At 41.0% G+C, this 19,496-nt stretch overlaps 1 protein-coding gene across 4 annotated transcripts; it reads right to left on the minus strand.

Annotated features, from left to right (window-relative positions):
- Window positions 1-316: 316 nt before the first annotated feature.
- On the minus strand, window positions 317-19,237 carry CASP2 (caspase 2). 4 transcript variants are annotated; one of them, XR_014506324.1, is made up of 12 exons: window positions 18,956-19,142; window positions 16,444-16,594; window positions 13,599-13,766; window positions 13,109-13,190; window positions 10,096-10,190; window positions 9,182-9,358; window positions 8,110-8,238; window positions 7,668-7,758; window positions 7,499-7,554; window positions 4,248-4,397; window positions 3,977-4,086; window positions 317-2,499 (listed from the first exon to the last, which is right to left on the minus strand). XR_014506324.1 is itself a non-coding variant. In XM_083420347.1 (11 exons), exons 2-11 carry the CDS (start codon window positions 16,591-16,593, stop codon window positions 2,365-2,367), a joined length of 1,287 nt encoding a protein of 428 aa, XP_083276473.1. In that variant the 5' UTR covers window position 16,594; window positions 18,956-19,237; the 3' UTR covers window positions 317-2,364. The 4 variants fall into 4 exon arrangements, 3 of the variants coding, with proteins under 3 accessions (XP_083276473.1, XP_083276474.1, XP_083276472.1); XM_083420347.1 differs by lacking the exon at window positions 7,499-7,554 and having other exon boundaries at window positions 18,956-19,237; XM_083420348.1 differs by lacking the exon at window positions 7,499-7,554 and having other exon boundaries at window positions 10,096-10,193; window positions 18,956-19,146.
- Between the last annotated feature and the right edge of the window lie 259 nt (window positions 19,238-19,496).

The following is a 19,496-nucleotide window of genomic DNA, read 5'->3' on the forward strand; positions in this document are numbered from 1 at the left end:
GAGATGCATTTTAAATAAAAAGACACATTCTACTCATGTAAAAACACACAGATCCATGGGCCGGATTGAGAAGGCGATTGGGTCGGATCCAGCCCCCGGGCCTTAGTTTGCCTACCCATGCTCCAGACAAAGGGCTCATACTCACAACTACACAGAAATGAAAACTTTACCCACATTCATGACTCCAGGGTTAGAATCAATCATGTTTTGTACCAGTGCTCTTTGGTAAAAGGCCTGTTCTGTAACCTAGTTGCACTGCAGATATAGAGAAAGAGACCATGCCTCCTTAGTGGATTTAAAAAAAAAAGTACGCCAGTTAGAAAACAAGATCACTTTTTATTTTGGCACATGGAGATATAGTTTATATACAAAGTTTATAAAAAGTGGCAGTGACAAAGACCTGCCCTCTCCTTTCTCAAACTAGGAGGAGACATCTGTACTAACACAGTACAGTTATCAAGCACCAATTTCCAGAGAGGACTCCCATGTTTTTTTTCTATTTTTACTCAGAGGAAAGAACCTTTGAGTTGTCACCCTGAGCTGTTCACTGGCCCTGAAATGGCTACTGCTCAACAGGTGTGGTATGCAGTTCAACTGCACTAGGGCAGGACAAGAGGACCTTCTAAGCTTCTGGCCTGTTAGATTATTCTGCCTCATGTTATTTTCCTAAACATTATGTTTGTTTTTAAAAATATATATCAAAATCCTATAAAAATATTTTTTTCAAAATCTTAGGCAAAAGAGAATGATAAAGGGCAGCTGGTTTAAGCATACAGTCCTTGGCTGCAGGGTTATTAGGATGCCGAAAGGCAACAATATACAAGAATGTAACTGCAAAACTTAGGTGTGGCATGCAACTTTTTAAAAAAAAGTGGTGGGGGAGAGGGAATAGAGCACATTTCCTGTCCTCTACAGCAAACATACGCACCAGTTAGAAGTCCAGGCTTTTAACCACCTGCAGCTACTGGGTGCCAGGACTGTTGCACCACTGGGAGTATACATTTGCACATATAAATAAGACTGGCTCTTGAGGATTGTCCTCATTTTGCAAGTGAGTTTCTTAAAATGGCAGGTCCCGCAAAAGGGGGCCGTTACAGTACTGGAGAAAAGAATGCATAATTAACTGAAGACTTCCTGAATTGTTTGCTCACACAATGGGAGGAGCAAAGCAGATGTGCAAATGGGCATGCAGAGATGATTTCCCTAACTCTGCCAATGTGTAGATTTGCCCTTAAAAAGCCATGTGTGGCATCTGAGCAGCTGGGGGGGGGGGGCTTATAGCCATGCCTCTGCTCATGAGGATCAATTTCACCCACAATGAATAGGGAATCATGGGATGGGTGGGCAGAAAATATAGGCAAATACAGTGTAGGCAAACATCTCCTAATAAAATGACAAGTCTACAATAGTCAATCACAGGGTATGCTACCATTGAGAATGGAAATAGCAACAAGAGAAGTCAAAAAGACAAACTTGTTATATAATTAGAAACACCTTGTGGAATGGAAACCTGTTTCAATTGTTCCCAAGTCCTGGTGTGAGTTTGTGCTAATAATTATCAATTTCTTTGAGAAAATAAGCAGAACAGATTTGGGGAGGGTTGTCTTTTTAGCAAAATAGAAACTGCACGTGTATCCATTTTTTTTGGGGGGGGGGGAGGTGATGAAAGATATAAAATGACTTTAGCATTAACCTAACTATTCCACACTGCCTTTATTAGTCTGCATGTCCTTCATTTATTTAGAAGGTTCCTTTTCAGTTTAGCTAGTGGTTTTGCCAAATTTGCTTAGCTGTCCACAAATTTGTCTTAAAACAAAATTCAATTTATAAAGCATGCTTTTTGTTTTTGTTTTTGTTTTATAAAAGCTTTATGAATGCTATTTCTCACACTCCTGTTTGTGATAAATACTCGCTACCTAGGTGCTCCCCATTAACCTCAATGTTGGCACATAAACACACTATACTTACAAACCCTGAACTGGGTGGCAAGCATCAACAAGGTGCCAAAGTCTGTCTGAAAAAGTGATATTAGAGAAGTTTGCACAATGAGTAAAAAAGCTGCACAATGAGTAAGAAAGCTGGCTTAGCCAGGCATGATCAACTTAAAGACATTTATATGCTAATTTCCATAGGTCACAATATCTGATAACATATGAAATTCCCAATAAAATCAGAAAAACTGTTAGAAACAACAGAACAAGTATCATATGTTCATCAGTCAACCGCTTCCTAAACAGGACAGCTTAATGCCCCCTACCTTCAGTATCAAATGCTGTAAGGGAAGAGTAGCCCTAGACCTCTACAGGAGGTCATCCTATGGCACAGAGTATTACATGGACTTTGGCCTTAGAGGCAGTGGCCCCCTTAGATGACAGAGTTAATTCCTGGGAACAAGTAAAGGTCCTGGCAAAGAGTGCTACAATACTCTGACATCTCCTTGCAGCGGTGGAACTCGGTGCCTGGGGCATGGCCTTCTCGGTGCTTGATCATTCCATTCACCTAAATGAAAAGGTAACAAAAGGCAAAAGGTTTAGAAATTTAAAACAGTATTCATTTTTGAGTAATTTTATTTTTTTATCTTGGTTCAGATGCTCTACTGAAATTCAAACCAGACAGGGTACTTGTTTACTCGAGACTTCTGGTCTACTGCCACTTCAAAATCCAGCTTGCACTTCTGGGAGTTCTCGGTCCACATACTGCTTAAGCCTGCCTTGTAGAATTTTAAGCATAACCTTGCTAGCATGTGAAATGAGCGCAATTGTGCGGTAATTGGAGCATTCTTTGGCACTGCCCTTATTTGGGATTGGGATATAGACTGATCTTCTCCAATCCTCTGGCCACTGCTGAGTTTTCCAAACTTGCTGGCATATTGAGTGTAGCACCTTAACAGCATCATCTTTTAAAATTTTAAATAGTTCAGCTGGAATATCATCACTTCCACTGGCCTTGTTATTAGCACTGCTTTCTAAGGCCCATTTGACTTCACTCTCCAGGATGTCTGGCTCAAGGTCAGCAACCACACTACCTGGGGTGTATGAGACCTCCATATCTTTCTGGTATAATTCCTCTGTGTATTCTTGCCACCTCTTCTTGATGTCTTCTGCTTCTGTTAGGTCCTTTCCACTTTTGTCCTTTATTATGGTAAACTTTGTACGGAATGTTCCTTTCATATCTCCAATTTTCTTGAACAGATCTCTGGTTTTTCCCAGTCTTTTGTTTTCCTCCATTTCTTTGCATTGCTCGTTTAAGAAGGCCCTCTTGTCTCTCCTTGCTATTTTTTTGAAATCTGTGCTCAACTTCCTCTATCTTTCACTATCTCCCTTGCATTTTGCTTGCCTTCTCCCCCCTCCCCACCCATTTGTAAGGCCTCATTGGACAGCCACTTCGCGTTCTTGCATTTCCTTTTCATTGGGATGGTTTTCATTGCTGCCTCCTGTATAATGTTACGAGCCTCCACCCATAGTTCTTTAGGCACTAAGAAGAACTTAAACCTGTCCCTCACTTCCACTGTGTATTCATAAGGGGTTTGATTTAGATTGTATCTTACTGGCCCAGTGATTTTTCCTACTTTCTTCAGTTTAAGCTTGAATTTTGCTATAAGAAGCTGATGATCTGAGCCACAGTCAGCTCCAGATCTTGTTTTTGCTGACTGTATAGAGCTTCTCCATCTTTGGCTGCAGAGAATATAATCAATCTGATTTCGATGCTGCCCATCTAGTCATGTCCATGCGTAGAGTCGTCTCTTGTGCTGTTGGAAAGGAGTGTGATGACCAGCTTGTTCTCTTGACAGCACACCCCTAAATTATATCAAATGTCTGTCTGCAGAAGTTGCACTTTGCTTCCCAGAGGCCCCAAAAGTAATGCTACAGGAGGTCCAACAAAAGTTAAACAAGAATGTATCTCAAGTATCTCAAGAGTGCAGCACCTTCTAGAAGTTAGTTGAGAAGCAAGAGTGAAGCACAGCATCCCAGCTCACCTTTACAAGCATGTCAGCCACATGCGTATTTCTGGAATCTTCAGCAAACACAGAGGTCAGAGCCTCTATATACCAGGACCCACGTTTGGTGTTTCTCATTGCAGCTGTGCCTGTAAGTAAGTAAGTAAGTAAAGTCAATGAAAAGTAGAAAAAGAGGGACAAGTGCAAGATGATCCACCAACAGCAGCTCAGTTCAAAGATGTAAAACCACCTTTAAGCGGTTCATTAAAATAACGTAACAAAAAGACCTTTATGGTACTAATCCAGATACCTCTCAAACAGGCATAGCCACATATCATATCAGAGCAAGTGGGAAGACGCAGCTTGGGATTCTCTTTCTTGTTGGCATCGCTTTCTTCGCAACCTGGGGAGTCAGCACGCTCATTCCCATCTATTTGGTCCACTCCACGGTCTGTCTCATCTAATAAAGAGAAAACAAGGAGGCAGGAATTTCACTCACCTCCGTCAAGCATATTTTCTAAAGGTACATTTCTGATTGTATGTTCAATTAGTAGGGTTTGCTATTGAGCATCATCTACATTCCCTGACCTCCTTACTTTTGGCAAGAATGACAAATTTGCCTACAATAGTCTTATTAGCCACTTATCTACCTTGCAGTAATTAAATGATCAAAGAGCACTGGTACCACTCCCCTGGTACACATGGGGTTAATTCTGGGAACCCATGTCCAAAGTAGTCATGTGTAAGCCAGGCACTGATTTAAGAATCCCAACTGTTTTCACCTTAGCTTTCTCCTTCCCCATCAGCCCCTGGAGAATCACCTGCCATAGAAGAGGAAAATCCCATTGGCATAGACTTAACCAACTGAGAATACTTCATGCACCTGATTCAGTGGACTCCAGCCTAAGGAAGTTTATGTCACAATTATTAAGTCTTTAAAGTGCTACAGACTCTTTGTTCTTTCTACATCTTGCCAGAGCAAACAGGAAAAAGCAACATGTACAGGAAGAGCAAGGGGGGGGGGACCTAAGGTTATTAAGTAATATTAAGCATATTTAAGTAAGGGTATAAACCCGAGGCGAAGCAAATCTGGGAATAAAATCTGAAGAGAAAGTATTTATACATCTTGGAAAGGTTGTTCCAGCTGCTTTCCCTCTGTAATCACCATACATCTTAAACAGTACAAAAGATGTGTATACATAGGTTAGAGGTGATAAAAGGAATGAGAAAAATGTAGGACAGAGTCCTTGATCATTTTTTTGATAGACTTGAATGAAAACTGCCTGGTTTCAAACAGCACAATCTTCTTGGATTGCATTACCACTTTTGAAAACATCAAGCATCCACCAACTAATAAATCGGACACACAAAACCATTTTAAGAAAGACTGAGAACAGATATTTTTGCTCTCAAGCAGCATCACCAACATGTCTAGTAAGATCTATACATATACAGGCATTAGCCACTGTGACTTTTGATATTTAAAACTTCAAATCATCATCATTATCAAAAGCATGGCGAGAAGGGAAGATCTGACTCAGGACAAACTATTTCAAGTGACACCCTCAAGCTAGTTTCTAATGGTGTCCAGTAAAATGAAGTTTGATCAAATAATGCTTGCAAAGTAATTTCACAATTTATTCCACCAGCAGTGAGCTTGCAAAGTTGGATTAAACTGCCAAACGGTAAACTACTGCCCAAAACCTGCTTCAAGATCAGAAACTCTGCTTTATTTTCGAGAGACTAATTTATTTCAATTTTGCTGCTTTAAAGCTCATCTGAATAGCCCTGAATCTCCTGTATCAAAGTGATCTCTACTCAGGTTTAATCAAAATTTAGCAAAACTGCACCTTGAATCTTCTGTAAGTGACCACAGTGTTTCTGCTTAGAAGAAATTTAATTTGGTAGGTACGAGGCTGACAGACAGAACCTTCAAGGTAGCTTCATGAGCACGGGATACTATAAATTTTCCATTTGTTTCTTAGAATAAAACCTGTGTGTTGTTTTTTCACTATCAAGGTAAGACTGAAAAGGAAAATACAAAAGCATGAAGGAGGGCTATAACTTTCAACTGTTGATGAAAAGGAATGGCTTCTATTTTTCATTACTTCTCTTATCAGCTGAACTGTTCCCTTCTTCAAACCATTTTCTATTCAGAAGTTGGAGTTGGACTATATAGTCTATATATGCACTCCAAGCATACTGTGCAAAGGATCTCCAGGTCATAATGGTTTTATAGTGTCTATAGATTTTTTTTTTAAAAAAAAACTAGGCCTGCATCAAGCACAAATATGTTGCAAAAGCTTCATTTGGTTTAGTCCATCCAGCCAGGCTTATTCAGTTTTGAACTGCTTGCTGAAGCCACCAAGCAAAGGCACAAGAACTGAATTTTGGAAGAACTTAAGCTTCTATGTTACGAATTTCTTAAAGACGGATAAACCACAGTTGGAAATGTTGATTGTTAACTTGGAAGGCCTAAATCCCACTTCTGGATGTCTCAGTCCCATTTTGGGATCGCTTCTTGCATAATTTGAGCAGGTGAAATTCAAACAGAGTGGTGTTTTAAAAGGAGCATCAAGAGCAAACTGACCCCTCTTCCTTCTCTCTCTCAGATCAGAAAAACAACTGGGAAAACATTAGCCCCAGAGGCACTTGTAGTGACATTTGCTGGCGGGGCAGGCGGTGAGGGAAATAAAATGTGAAGGAGGCAATTAAGAAAGAAAAGCACAAGCTTGGAGCAAGGTAGAAAAGAGGTGGCGCGTGTACATGTTAGTTTTATTGCATTTAAGAACTCGAAGCCACTCTGAGAGCCTTTTCTTCGCTGAAGGGGCGGATTCATTAAGGTCCTGTGCTTGAATTAGTAAGGTTACTGGGAAGTAATGCTACATTTCTTGTAGGCTTATGTTCCAGCATGGCCTTAAATGGCTAAGGAAAGTGACCTGTTTTGTGAATCTCCCACCATCTCCTATACAAGTTACGGTCTCTTAAAACACAGTATAATTGGAAGATGCGCTAGAAAGTTTATGCCAAGAAGCTTATGCCCTTCTTGTGTTTCTTGGTACTTTTCTTCCAAAATTCCTTTCAACGGACTTAAGAGTTTCTTCCATGAAGGATCATGTCACTGAAGACGGTGACATTAAGCTTTGAATGTCTAAATTTTCTTGTACATGCTCTAAATGCAGCTGAAGACCCTGTTCCCCATCTGGTTTTAAGGAACTGCATAAAAGAGTTTTTCAATGGAATCTCTCTTCAAAGAAATTCATAGTGCTTGTTTTATGTTATGGTGTCATAGAAGGTGGGTTACTGGCCCTCGGACTGCTGCTTTTTTCATTTCCCCCAGATCCAGAAAAGATACGGAAATTTATAGTCCAGACCAAAGAGCAACTGTGATCAAGTTCCAGGATGCAGGTAAAATCTCCATGCTGGGTTATGATTAGTGTGGCTAACCGCCCCACACCACACATGCAAGATATGGGAATTATTACAAAGCTCCCCTTTGTCACGGTGCTGCAGGGTCTGCAATCTGCTGACCACATGCCATGCAGAGTGAGAAGCACTTACAGAGAGAGGTAGTGGCAACAGCAAGGCAGGGAGGTGAATGTGGGTTCCGCTTATACCTGAGAGAAGCAAAGAGGAGAGTTGAGCGCAAGCTGTGTAGAATGGAGAATGTTTGTGAAGCACAGGTAGCCCCACCCCCATACCCCCATACCCTTCTCCTTGGGTTACGTACCTCCCCGGCATGCTTGAATGAAGAACATTTTGGGCTTATTCTGAAGCCTAGGGCAGTTTGCGTTATCAAAGAGCCTAAAAATCTCCTGCAGCTGGGAAAAGAAACCACAGTAAACATTTGTTAGAAAAAACTGCTAAACCGGCTTTATCTGAATCATGCTTTTTAATTGTTATATATGTTATTCTGTAAATCATCATGAGAATATTTATATTGAAGGGTGGCAATGAAATAGGCAAGCAATCACAATATTCTAAATATCATTCAAATATACATTCTGCTCCTATATGTTTCCATTAATTGCTTTCCAACTTCTAGAAATACCTTCATTTCTGCTTCAGGACAAAATCTATTATAACTTTATTTGCCACTAGCTGGTTGCCAATTTCATCATCCTTAGATGACCACGCCCTACCCAAAGGAGGAATCCACAAAGGTAAATTACCTGAAGCAATTTGCCATCCACTCCATAGACCCCACCCTCTATGCCATGTGAGAGAAGTGATACTATGCAGGAATCTACATCTCGGTGGACTGGAAGCTTTGAAAAGTTTTCCAACTCCTTATGCATTTCCTGAGAAAAGAGATAACTAAAATCAGCAATCCCTGAAACTGCAAATACCAGAGAAGTGGGAAAGGCACAATTAACAGAGCAAAGCCATGTACCAATAACAAGCTTAATGGGGAGCCAAAGAGGGCTAATTAATTATCAAAAATGGTTGAACATGGCCCAATTTCCAGAGAATTTTAAGATTTTATATTCTGTTTAATCCAAGTATTCAGAGATACAAATTTCTAAAATTCTGTAACCAGCCAGCCAGTCTTCCTGGGGCCTCTACTAACCACATCCACTGACTCCAGAGTAGGAAGCAGAAGACTCCTGATGGCAGAAACAGCCCAAGTGGCACTGGCTGTCTAGGCAAAGGCTGAGAGAAACTTCTGGTTGCTGTGCCCAGCCTCTAAATTCTGGGGGACCAAAGTTATTTAATCACTATAACAAAGTTACTGACCTAAGCAATTTTCTGTAGATTTTTATTGAACGTGTGTGAGAGTAATGTAAGTGAAATGCGTTAAAATAAAGGAATTTACTAATAAAATTGTGAGACTGAACAAACTAAATAAAGTACTTAATAAAAATACAGTAAATTATGCTATCTAGGTATTAGTAGAGATAAAAATTCTACATGGAAATACAATCCTTAGTATACATAAAATGCTTGCTCCAGTATAGAATCATAGAATCATAGAATCATAGAACTGTAGAGTTGGAAGGGACCCTGAGGGTCATCTAGTCCAACCCCCTGCAATGCAGGAATATGCAGTTGTCCCATACGGGGATCAAACCTGCAACCTTGCCATTATCAGCACCAAGCTCTAACCAACTGAGCTATCCAGCTCTACCCAGATTCACATTAGAAATGATGTCAGTTACCCAATTTATTGTGAGGAGCCAATTATAAAAAAATGACTTCCAGGATGGAGACATTCATCATGCTTGTTCCATTCTCAGGGCTCACCTGTGCAGTTTGATCATGCCGTACCATCACTTGGTACCCAACATGTCTGAAGAGCATTTCTAGGGCAGCTTGGTCAACATTGCCACCAGAACGGAACTCTAGGTCCGTCTCACTGCTAAAATGCACGTTGCTAAGTATCAGCGCCAAGCCCCGTGGGTGTGATTTCATCCTGTATGCCTGTGAAAAACAGGTAACCTGATGGATCCAGATTCCTGGTATATTATGTAAAACAGCAAAATCACAAGATACTTATTCATGACAGTCAGAATCCTGTTGCATACCTACATAAATAAACACAAAGGGAGAGGACACCTTACATTTATAGCAGAAAAAACACTGTAGTTTAAAAGGATTTATAGGCTAATGGCCAGAAAAATCCCAGCAATGTAAGGTTTCATGCTAACACTCAAACAAGTTCATATTTGTTTCTATCAGTGTACAGGATTTCCATTTAGAAATTTAATGATGATTTTAAAAGAACTTTATTCTTTTACCTAAAGAATTAGAAAAAAATGTCCCAGTCTGGTAGAAGCACCAGTGAGAAGAGAATGCCTGGCAGAGACTGTACTTAAATCAAATGACTGCAATGGAACTCATGCTATCACACTTTAAGAACTGGACTCAGAAATGGCATAAGCTCCTAGGAAAATATGTAAGTGCCTTTGGGAAGAAAATACAGGTATCTAAAAGAGAAGCACACATCAAAATAAAACTTATTAAACCACCTGCTTCTATTTTTCAGTTTGGGATGGCTCATGTTCTTAGAACTGCATGCGAAAGTAAAAAATATGTCATCCCCTGAACAGGCATTTATTTCACATTTTGAAGCTGGCTTTCTGCAGATTACCAATAAAAGCACCCAATGCTTGTTGGGGGGGGGGGAACCCTAAACTTCCACCCTTCAGGATACTCACCATGTGCTCATGCTCATGATAGAATTCTGGGGTGCATAGCTTCACCTGAGGATAGTGAGGACCATCTCCATCATCCAAAGAATGCTCCACTGGTTCTGCTGAGACACAGGCCAACAACCAAAATGTTAAGTGGCTGAGCAACAAAATAACTTCTGTGCAGGTGTAAACTTGGCATTTACAACTACTTAGGGATACCAGATTAATAATATAACTCGCCAATTTTTTAAGCACCGGAGGAGTAAGTCCAGAATGGACTTCCCAGTTACAGGAAAGAGATCAAAATGATTGCAAATCAAATGCATGTTTATGTAGCTTTTTAAAACACCATTTTTGTGATATTTAGAACATATGTGTGTATTAATTAAGTGGGGAGAATCTCAGGGTTAAATTAGACTTGATATAAAGTGTATGAATGTAATTAGTGTGCATTTTTTGTTATGAAGGCAGCATTTGCAGGGGAGCTGCAGAAGCCTCATGGCTGTGGAGATGTTGGTAGCAGTAATGAGGTAAACTGCTATGCCTCGGCTCTAAAGGGGAGGGATTTCCTGGGACGTCTGCCAGGAAATGACGTGAGCAGACTGGAATGTTCTTTGTGTGCTGTGAAAGCGAAAGTGTCAGTGTGTCAGCAGCTCGCTCGGTGAGAGGAGCTGGCAGAGATGGAGCTGAACTCTGATGGTTTTTTGCCAATGTTATCGGAGCAATAAAAGACTTTAAGGAAAGAATCTGCCTTCGTTTAATTTAAGCCTTTATCACACGTATGCTGCGCTTATTCTGCTAAGGTGTTTTACAACAGAGTTTCACGCGGCGGAAGCGTGCCGGACTTCAAAGGGGGCCATAAATCTATCTGGGAAGATTTATTGGCAGCACCAGACTAATTATCCTAACAGTAGGCAAATTTACTTTCTAGCTCTGAGGGATAGTTCAGTTGGTAGAGCATGCGGCCCTTTAATCTCAGGGTTGTGGGTTCAAGCCCCATGTTGGGCAAAATATTCCAATACTGAAGGGGTTAGACTAGGTGGTCCTGGTGTTCCCTTCCATCTCTACAATTCTCTAATTCTCTCCCTACTATGGTGCTAACAAAAATAGCCTCTCTGATGCTGCTTTCTACATTTCAAGGGAAGCCCCTATTGACACCAATGGAGCATTTCTTTGAAGTGGAAGTAGCAACTTCAAATAGGCATTTGTTGGGGCTATATCAAGGAGAGAAAGGGTTGAGGCTACCAGTGAAACACAGACAGAGCCACGTTTTAGAAAAAACCCACCAAATGTTCTTGGATTACAGCACCCATCCTCTGTGACCATAACCCATGTTGGCTGGGGTTGATGGGAGTTGGACCCTAATAACATCTGGAGGGCCACTGGTTCGCCATAGCTGGTTAATACATAAGTTAAACTCATATGACTTGCTCAAGTCTAGCCACCTTGCCCTGTGCAACCTGCCAAATATAATGACTAATGGCAACCAATTATAGTGTTGTGGTTATTTCTGTGTTACAGCTATTGTTAATAGTCATGGATAAAAAACGCATATCCTGAATAATTTATTTGGTTGCTAGTTAATAATAAAACAGTTTGCAATTTAGAAGATCAGCAGGATGCAACCGAAACCAAGAGACCTGGCCATAAAATTTGGATGTAAAAAGTAGGTCAGCTTTTTGCATGGAAAATATAAGAACGTTATAGTCAATATATTGTATTCTTAAGAGCCACCATTCTGAAAACAATAGTCTGGGGACTGAAATACAATTTGCCACACATCCCAGCCATGTTTTATTAAAAACACATGTCACCTAGTTTTAAGTATTTCTGTTATGGAGATGTGAATCTCAGGCACATTCTTCTCTTTAATTTTATTTATATCTAATTTATTTAAAATATATCTCTGTCCCTTCAAAATATATAGGGAGAAAACAATTTCCCTCAAAGAAGTCTGGCCATGAACGATATGCATGAGATACAAGTAAAACAAGAGGAAAATACAAGAGCCCTTTGCAGCATTTATTTTCCAAGCAACCTGCGTCCCCAAAATGGTGCGCTCATGGCACCCCAAAGCCCCCCATTGCACCCCAAAGCCTCTTGCCTCTCCCAGTTTTGGACAATTTTTAATTTATAAAATTGTGCTTTTTTAGCTTTGTTGTTAGGGTGGTAGGTGAAGAGCCACCTTTTTGTCTGTTTATTTGTCTTTTTTATGTGTGTTTGGCTCATTTCTGAGCAACACCAACAGGGCATTTTGTGGTGCTCACAACAGTTTATTACATTTCTGAATGTGCCCCCAGGTCCCAAAAGCAACTACACCACAAAAGAAAGCAACTACAGTTTGGAGAATAACATCCAAAAGAAAGAAACAAGTGTAATATTAAAGTGGGAATTTCTCCTTATAAATGGAATTGCAGGCAACCTTTCATTACAATTTTGAAGGCTGCATTTGGTCAGATAATATTGTTTCATAGGCTGAGTCTGAAAAAATAGGCCACAAGTTCCCTATCTTTATGTGATTTCATATATACTATCTTTTCTACACATTATTCTTGGCTCAAATAGATATTTCAAGCAAAAATAGCATTTCATCAATGGACACATTCTGGCAATTTTCAAAGTATCCTATAGTATCCAACTACTAAAAATAGCCTTTATGAGGGAGGAATATATAAATATTCCAAACAAATAAAGCAGCACCACCACCATGTGGCTGCCATAACAAAAGCAAAGATGGTGGAAATCTATTTTGGATTACAAAAGCCTTGCACACTGATCTCTGACTTTTTTTTATATTTAAAAAATAGCTCCTTGGGGCTAAATGTTTTCAGGCTTGCTCTTACCTAACAAAAATGCTTGATCTTTTCTTAACCAAAGGCAATACTGGAAAATCCACATGCATTTTCCTACCCACACAACAGAAATCTTCTTTCTTTTGTTCTTAGTGTGTCAGATTAAATAGAATGCTAGTAAACAACAAAAGGAAGTTTTTAGCCATTACAACTGCAATAGTCACATTTCACAAAAATAAACTTACCAAGTTGCCACCGTGGCCTTTTTTGAGAGATTTCTGATTCAGATATAGGAAATGGCAGCTTTTCCTCATAGCCAGAATTCAGCTGAAAGAGTCCACACAGCATTATTAAACAGAAATACAGAGATGTAAAGGAAAAGAACCACCTTCTGTCTACTGGGTATCTATACACACACCAATCATCCTAGGTAGTCTTTACACAAAGCACAGAAAAGATAAGACACATGTAAGTGTATATCTATTTAAGTTAGGATTCCTGGTCCTCTTTTGGGGAATATTTATTTCAAGCCAGGTGTGTAAATGTATTTACTCCACCTCCCGACATACATCCCCAGAAAATAATTATCATATAAAACACCACAGGAATCATGTGCCACTCCAGCATAACAAGAAAAATAGAAGTGAGGGTATTCAGGAGCATGGAGAGGACAACAGGAGATCACTAAACTAATATGGGGTCCCCCCACCCCATTTTTATTTGATCCTTCCTTACCCTTGCATTCCCGTTGCTATGGGTGGGAATGGTGCTCAGGAGCATTTCCACTAAGTGCTGCTGTTTGGTTTCTTGTAAAGCTTCACAGAAAGCTGAGAAGGCTTTGGGACCCCTCTTTGGGAGCAGGTTCAAGAATTCTATGTTTTGGCTAAAACTTCCAGACTTGCCCTGAATTCAGAAAAAAAACCAAACATGTTAAAAGATCACTGAATTGGATAGGTGAACCAACATTGTTCCTATGGAGCTTTGAAGTGCTCTCACCCTGGCAATCCTGTACGTATCTACTCAGAAGCAACTCTCACTGAGTTTAATGAATCGCACTCCTTAGTTTCTGACATCAGGAATCACAAGACAGAGAAGCCAGTAGGAGAACACTTCAATCTCCCAGGACATTCTATACAAGATCTCAAAGTAGCTGTAATATTACAAAAGAATTTCAGAAATAGACTGGAAAGAGAAGTTGCTGAATTACAACTTATTACCAGACTCAAAACCATGGAGAGACCTGATCTGAATAGAGACATTGGATTCTTATCTCACTATACATGATAAAGCTATTTTTGGCCATCTCACCCCTTCCTTTTTCCTGTAAGACCAATTGCAGTCGTCGTCAACTGGTTTACCACACCTTTCAGCCAATCACCCATTCCCACCACCCTTCGGAGTAATACCTCTTCCCACTCTTACTATTATATAAAGGTCTGGTGACTTCTCTTTCAGCATATCTGAAGAAGTATGCATGTACATGAAAGCTCATACCAATAACAAACTTAGTTGTCTTTAAGGTGCTACTGGAAGGATTTTTTTAAAAAAAATTTGCTTTGACTACAGCAGACCAACACGGCTACCTACCTATATCTAGAACTCCTTAGTGTGTATACTAGGATTGCTGCCTAATTTGAAAGAATGGAATCATGCAAATGTTAACATACATTTAATAAATATATTCAATTTCACTATTCTTTCCTCCTTTTGTCTCCCATATAGCAACCCTGTACGGAAACCTCCAAGGAACTTGCACAGGGAGGATTAAATATTTTACATCAAGGAACAATCACATCTTGCACGCGATTAACTTGTGTGATTTCAAGCCTACATGGTTTTAAGATGGCCAGCTGAAATCCCGCAACTTGCACATAAGGCAAGGAGTTTAAAAGCTCCTTTTGCACCAGCACAGAAAGAGTTCTTAAGCTGTCTGCCTTGCTTACTGGGCTTTGGGAGGTTCTCACAAGAGGGCTGGTTTGGTTATATGGCTCTTTGAATATATCCGCCATACCCAAGACATAACGCCTGGCCAAGTCATGTTACGCAAAACACAGAGCAGCTGCTAAAAAAAAACCCCTATATAACGTTACTCAGGGTGAATCAGACAATCACACTTTACACATTTATTCACACCAGTGTTCGAAACTCCCATTGTTCTAGGCACATTTTGCGACAGAGAATTTCATTAGCACAAGCAATTTCTGAGCTCTGGGCGTAGTACAGTACTGTGCCTATGATTTCAGATTAAAACTGCACAGTGGACAGAAAGGAGGACCTTCTTCTGCCTCCCCACTTCCAGCCACACTCTGAAGACTGGAGAAGAGATCCTCTTAAGCATATTATGGGGGTGGACAGGGGAAGCATGACTTTATTTTTTGCAGTCTTCGGATGAGGACTAGACCATGTGAAAAATGAACATAAGATTTTAGCTGTGGTTCATTCAGTCAGCTTTGTATTCTTGTTATAAAAAAGTGTGTCTAAATAAACTGTGCCCATAACCTAGGTTTAAGGTGCCATTTAGCTCCTAGCTTTCATATCTCAGTTTCTAACACAGATTCACACACAAAGAAGTTGGCATCCCCTTGATAGTTTAACATACATTTATATTAAAATATTGGTTCTTTAGAAATACATAGAAATAAAAATGTTTGTGATTTATTACTGCAAAAGTCTGCCTCACAGCTTGCGAACTGGAAAAATTATTTCCCTTTCCAGCATTCTACATTATTTGAATTTATTGGTTAAGTCTGCATCATCCAACAACACAGCTGGACTCCTGCAGAGATGATGATAGAATGGGAATACTTCAATAGCACCCAGTGTTTTAAGAGGCATGATGCTCTGTAATGCAAACACTTGTTTTAAAAAGTTACCGTAACTTTTAGGAGCTACTGAGACATAAGTGACAAAAGGGGTGCTTGGATCAATAGCTGTTTGATTACTTATGCCAGCATGGGCTTTTAGAACTTAGCCAAGTGCCTCATTTCTGTTCATTCTCTTGCTCTTTAGCCCAGCCTCACAAATGTCCTTGAAAGTTATTAGCCTACCCTATATATTTTTCTTAGAAGGCCTACCTTAGTCTTCTGGAGCACACTGAGTCTGAAAACAGAGGGTACTAACCCTTTTCCATCTTAAAAAGGTCACTTTCAGACAGTTCTTACCACATAAGAAGCTGAGTCCATATTGTTAAGCAAACTACCCTGATTTCACTTGGAATAATAGGGGGGTTGGTTTTTGCACTTCTCCAATTTTGTGGTATGGTTTTCCGTTTCAAAAACATAGCACAAGGGATATAAAGTATGCATACTTAAGGTGCGTACCAAAAACTGAATTGAAAAGAAAATTGCAGACAGAATGGACTTCTAAATGTACACATGGGAAATGGACTGGAAACAGATAGAGCTGTCCATCCCTAATTACCAGTCTTAATCTATGACATTTGTTTTATCTAATTTGCTGCCGAATACTACTGATCTCATTTGACACGCAGGAATAATTGCGGCACTTAGAAGCATAAACAGCAACGATAATTTTGGATAATTAAACTTTTAATTCCAGTTGCTGACAAGAGTAATTGTACCTGTATCATCTCCATCATTGCTTCAGTGATCACATCCTTTTCTATGAGGTGTTCCATCAGTTCCTTCAAAACTAGCTGCTTTGCTAGGGAAACACGATTCTTTTTCAGAGCCTCTTGGTGACATTTCTGCATGCCACATGCGCCCAGCATCCTAGAAGAGATAAAAATCCTTTGTCTTCTAACAATCTACTGGAACAAGTTTTCACATTAACCATACACCAAATGAGAAGTGAAACTTGTGTTTCCATTATGAATTCTTTGGAACATAGAATTTTGTCTGGTAAATGGAAGAGGGGTATCATGGGGAATTCTGAATGAAAAGAAATCTAACTTTGAAACACTTGTTTATTCTATTACACAGATCTTTTAGTAGAGAACACACACCTTTTTTCAGTGATTCCTGAACATTCTTTCCTCTCTCCCTAACTACAGTTTTGCATCAGCAATATCCAACAAAGATTGGTGAAGGATCTGCTGGCTGGAAGAAGGAAAACAAGAACTTTTGTGATCACGCCAATAGCCTGATGGGAGTGTGTAGGAGTTAGAAATAACACCAGTTAGAAAAAAGAGCTTCCCTGTTTATTGACCAAAATTATAGGCCACCAGCTCTGACTTTCTCATCTTCCAAAAACATTGGATTACTTTCTAGACCAGTGTTTCCTAAACATCAGCCTTACAATGAAAACATTCACAGCTTAGTAGTGGCTCACAAATTATGGAATTCAGAAAGAATTTGAAAATGTCTATGCTGAAAGGTAACAATTTTAAAAGTAAAAGTAATTTATTTTTAGTAAGTAATTTATTTACTTATTTTAATAAGTAATTTATTTACTTATTAAATTTATAGCGTGCCCTTCCTCCCAAAGAAGCACGAGGCGGCAAACACACAACCAATAAAATGAAAACAACTAAAACCAAGTCTAATACACATGCAAACTGGGAAAGATTGCTATATTACTTCCTCAGTTCAATTCTGCAATAAACAAAACCATCGTTTTTATAAACACTAGAATGGCCATAACAAAATACTGTATTATATACACTGCATGCTGAACAGAGATACTTTGTTCATACATAGTTACTGCAACATAGTAGCTCTTTTGACTTTTATTCAATATAAATCTATCATATTTACTTGAATCTAATGCTCACCTTTTTGGGCAAAATTACGTTGCAAAAATTAAGGTGTGCGTTAGATTCAATGGCACATTTACATTTGCCAGCAAATACTTTTTTTGGTTTCACAGTTCTGAAAATTGAGATGTGCATTAGATTTGATGGTGCATTAAGGTAAAGGTAAAGGTACCCCTGCCCGTACGGGCCAGTCTTGACAGACTCTAGGGTTGTGCGCCCATCTCACTTAAGAGGCCGAGGACCAGCGCTGTCCGAAGACACTTCCGGGTCACGTGGCCAGCGTGACATCGCTGCTCTGGCGAGCCAGAGCCGCACACGGAAACGCCGTTTACCTTCCCGCTAGTAAGCGGTCCCTTTTTATCTACTTGCACCCGGGAGTGCTTTCGAACTGCTAGGTTGGCAGGCGCTGGGACCGAACAGCGGGAGCGCACCCCGCCGCGGGGATTCGAACTGCCGACCTTTCGATCAGCAAGCCCTAGGCACTGAGGCTTTAACCCACAGCGCCACCCGCATCCCTGTGATGGTAGGAGCCAACTACAGTGGTACCTCAGGTTACATACGCTTCAGGTTACAGACTCTGCTAACCCAGAAATATTACCCCAGGTTAAGAACTTTGCTTCAGGATGAGAACAGAAATCGCGTGGCTGTGCCAGGCCCCATTAGCTAAAGTGGTGCTTCAAGTTAAGAACAGTTTCAGGTTAAGTACGGACCGCCGGAATGAATTAAGTACTTAACCCAAGGTACCACTGTACTGGGGGCTGAGGTCCCTTAAGCCCCCTCCAATAAAATATTTGAGGGGGCCAGATCCCTCGAGTTGATGGGCACTGCCATTCAAATGGTGTGCATGTGCCACATCTCGTCATCGATTATGCTGGGCAGGGCTGACCTAGCCCTCCCAAAAAATATTTTATTTTAAGTTCACACCCCTGCCTTGTGTTTCTCCACCTGGATTTTACATTTGCAAGCCACACCGAAACTACCATCAGTTCACAGCTCATCCATTAAACTGCTGTGAGACTGATCAACGCTTTGAACAATAAAAAAACCGCGTTATATAAAGGCCAAGCATTATTTATTCGTGGCTCTGCGATGAAGAGCGATGAAAAGAGAGGCGGGGATGTCGGGGGAGGGAGGAAAGTGCCAGGGAGGAAACGCTGAAGCGGCCCTGGCAGGATGCGCGGCTCTGTCAAACCTCTTTCCCCTCAGCAAAAGCGGCTTCCCGCCTGGGGCTCTGCCGCCAGAGGCCTTTCCCACCCCCCGGCCTCCACTCCTCCCTTGAGGGGCTTCGCCCCCTTCCAGCTCCCTCTCGCCCCGCTTCCCCGCCCCGCCCGGCCCCTGCTGCCTCAGCGAACCGCGAAGAAGAGCGAAAGCCACTCACTCGCATCCGCCGTCGCCTGGCGCTTCCCGGCGCGCGGTAGGCCGCGGGGGCGCGAGGCAGGAGGCGCAGCTTTTCCCGCCTAAAATTTCTCCTTCCTCCAACGGCCTGCAAGTAAGAAGACGGGGGGGGTGGGGAGGAGGGGGGGCGAGAGAGGAGGAGGAGGAACTATTCCCGATCACGTGGTTGCAACTAGGTTGGGGCGCCTGCGCAGGACGGGCGGGACTATGAGAGCGAATGCGCGCGCATTCCAACCCACTCGCTTGGCCAGTCTCTTCCCCCGCACGCCTCGATACCTCAACAAAACTACCCAGAACCCGCCTATAGTGGGGCGCATGCGTGCCTTTCTCTTTATTCCTTGGGGATTCCGCTGGGTCCGTTCGCTGGCCTCTACTGCGCAGGCGTGCTTTCACACGCCTGGGTCCCTTTTTTTTGTTGCAGCATTCTGCCCGATCTTAAATTCTGTCTTCACTCCCGTAAAGAAGGCGGTGATGGTTTTTTATTTAAAAGAACAGAGCAGTTTCAAAAGTAGTTCTTAGTTTTA

The sequence above is a fragment of the Podarcis tiliguerta genome, assembly GCF_965153285.1.
Source record: "Podarcis tiliguerta genome assembly, chromosome: 17".
Taxonomy (NCBI): domain Eukaryota; kingdom Metazoa; phylum Chordata; class Lepidosauria; order Squamata; family Lacertidae; genus Podarcis; species Podarcis tiliguerta.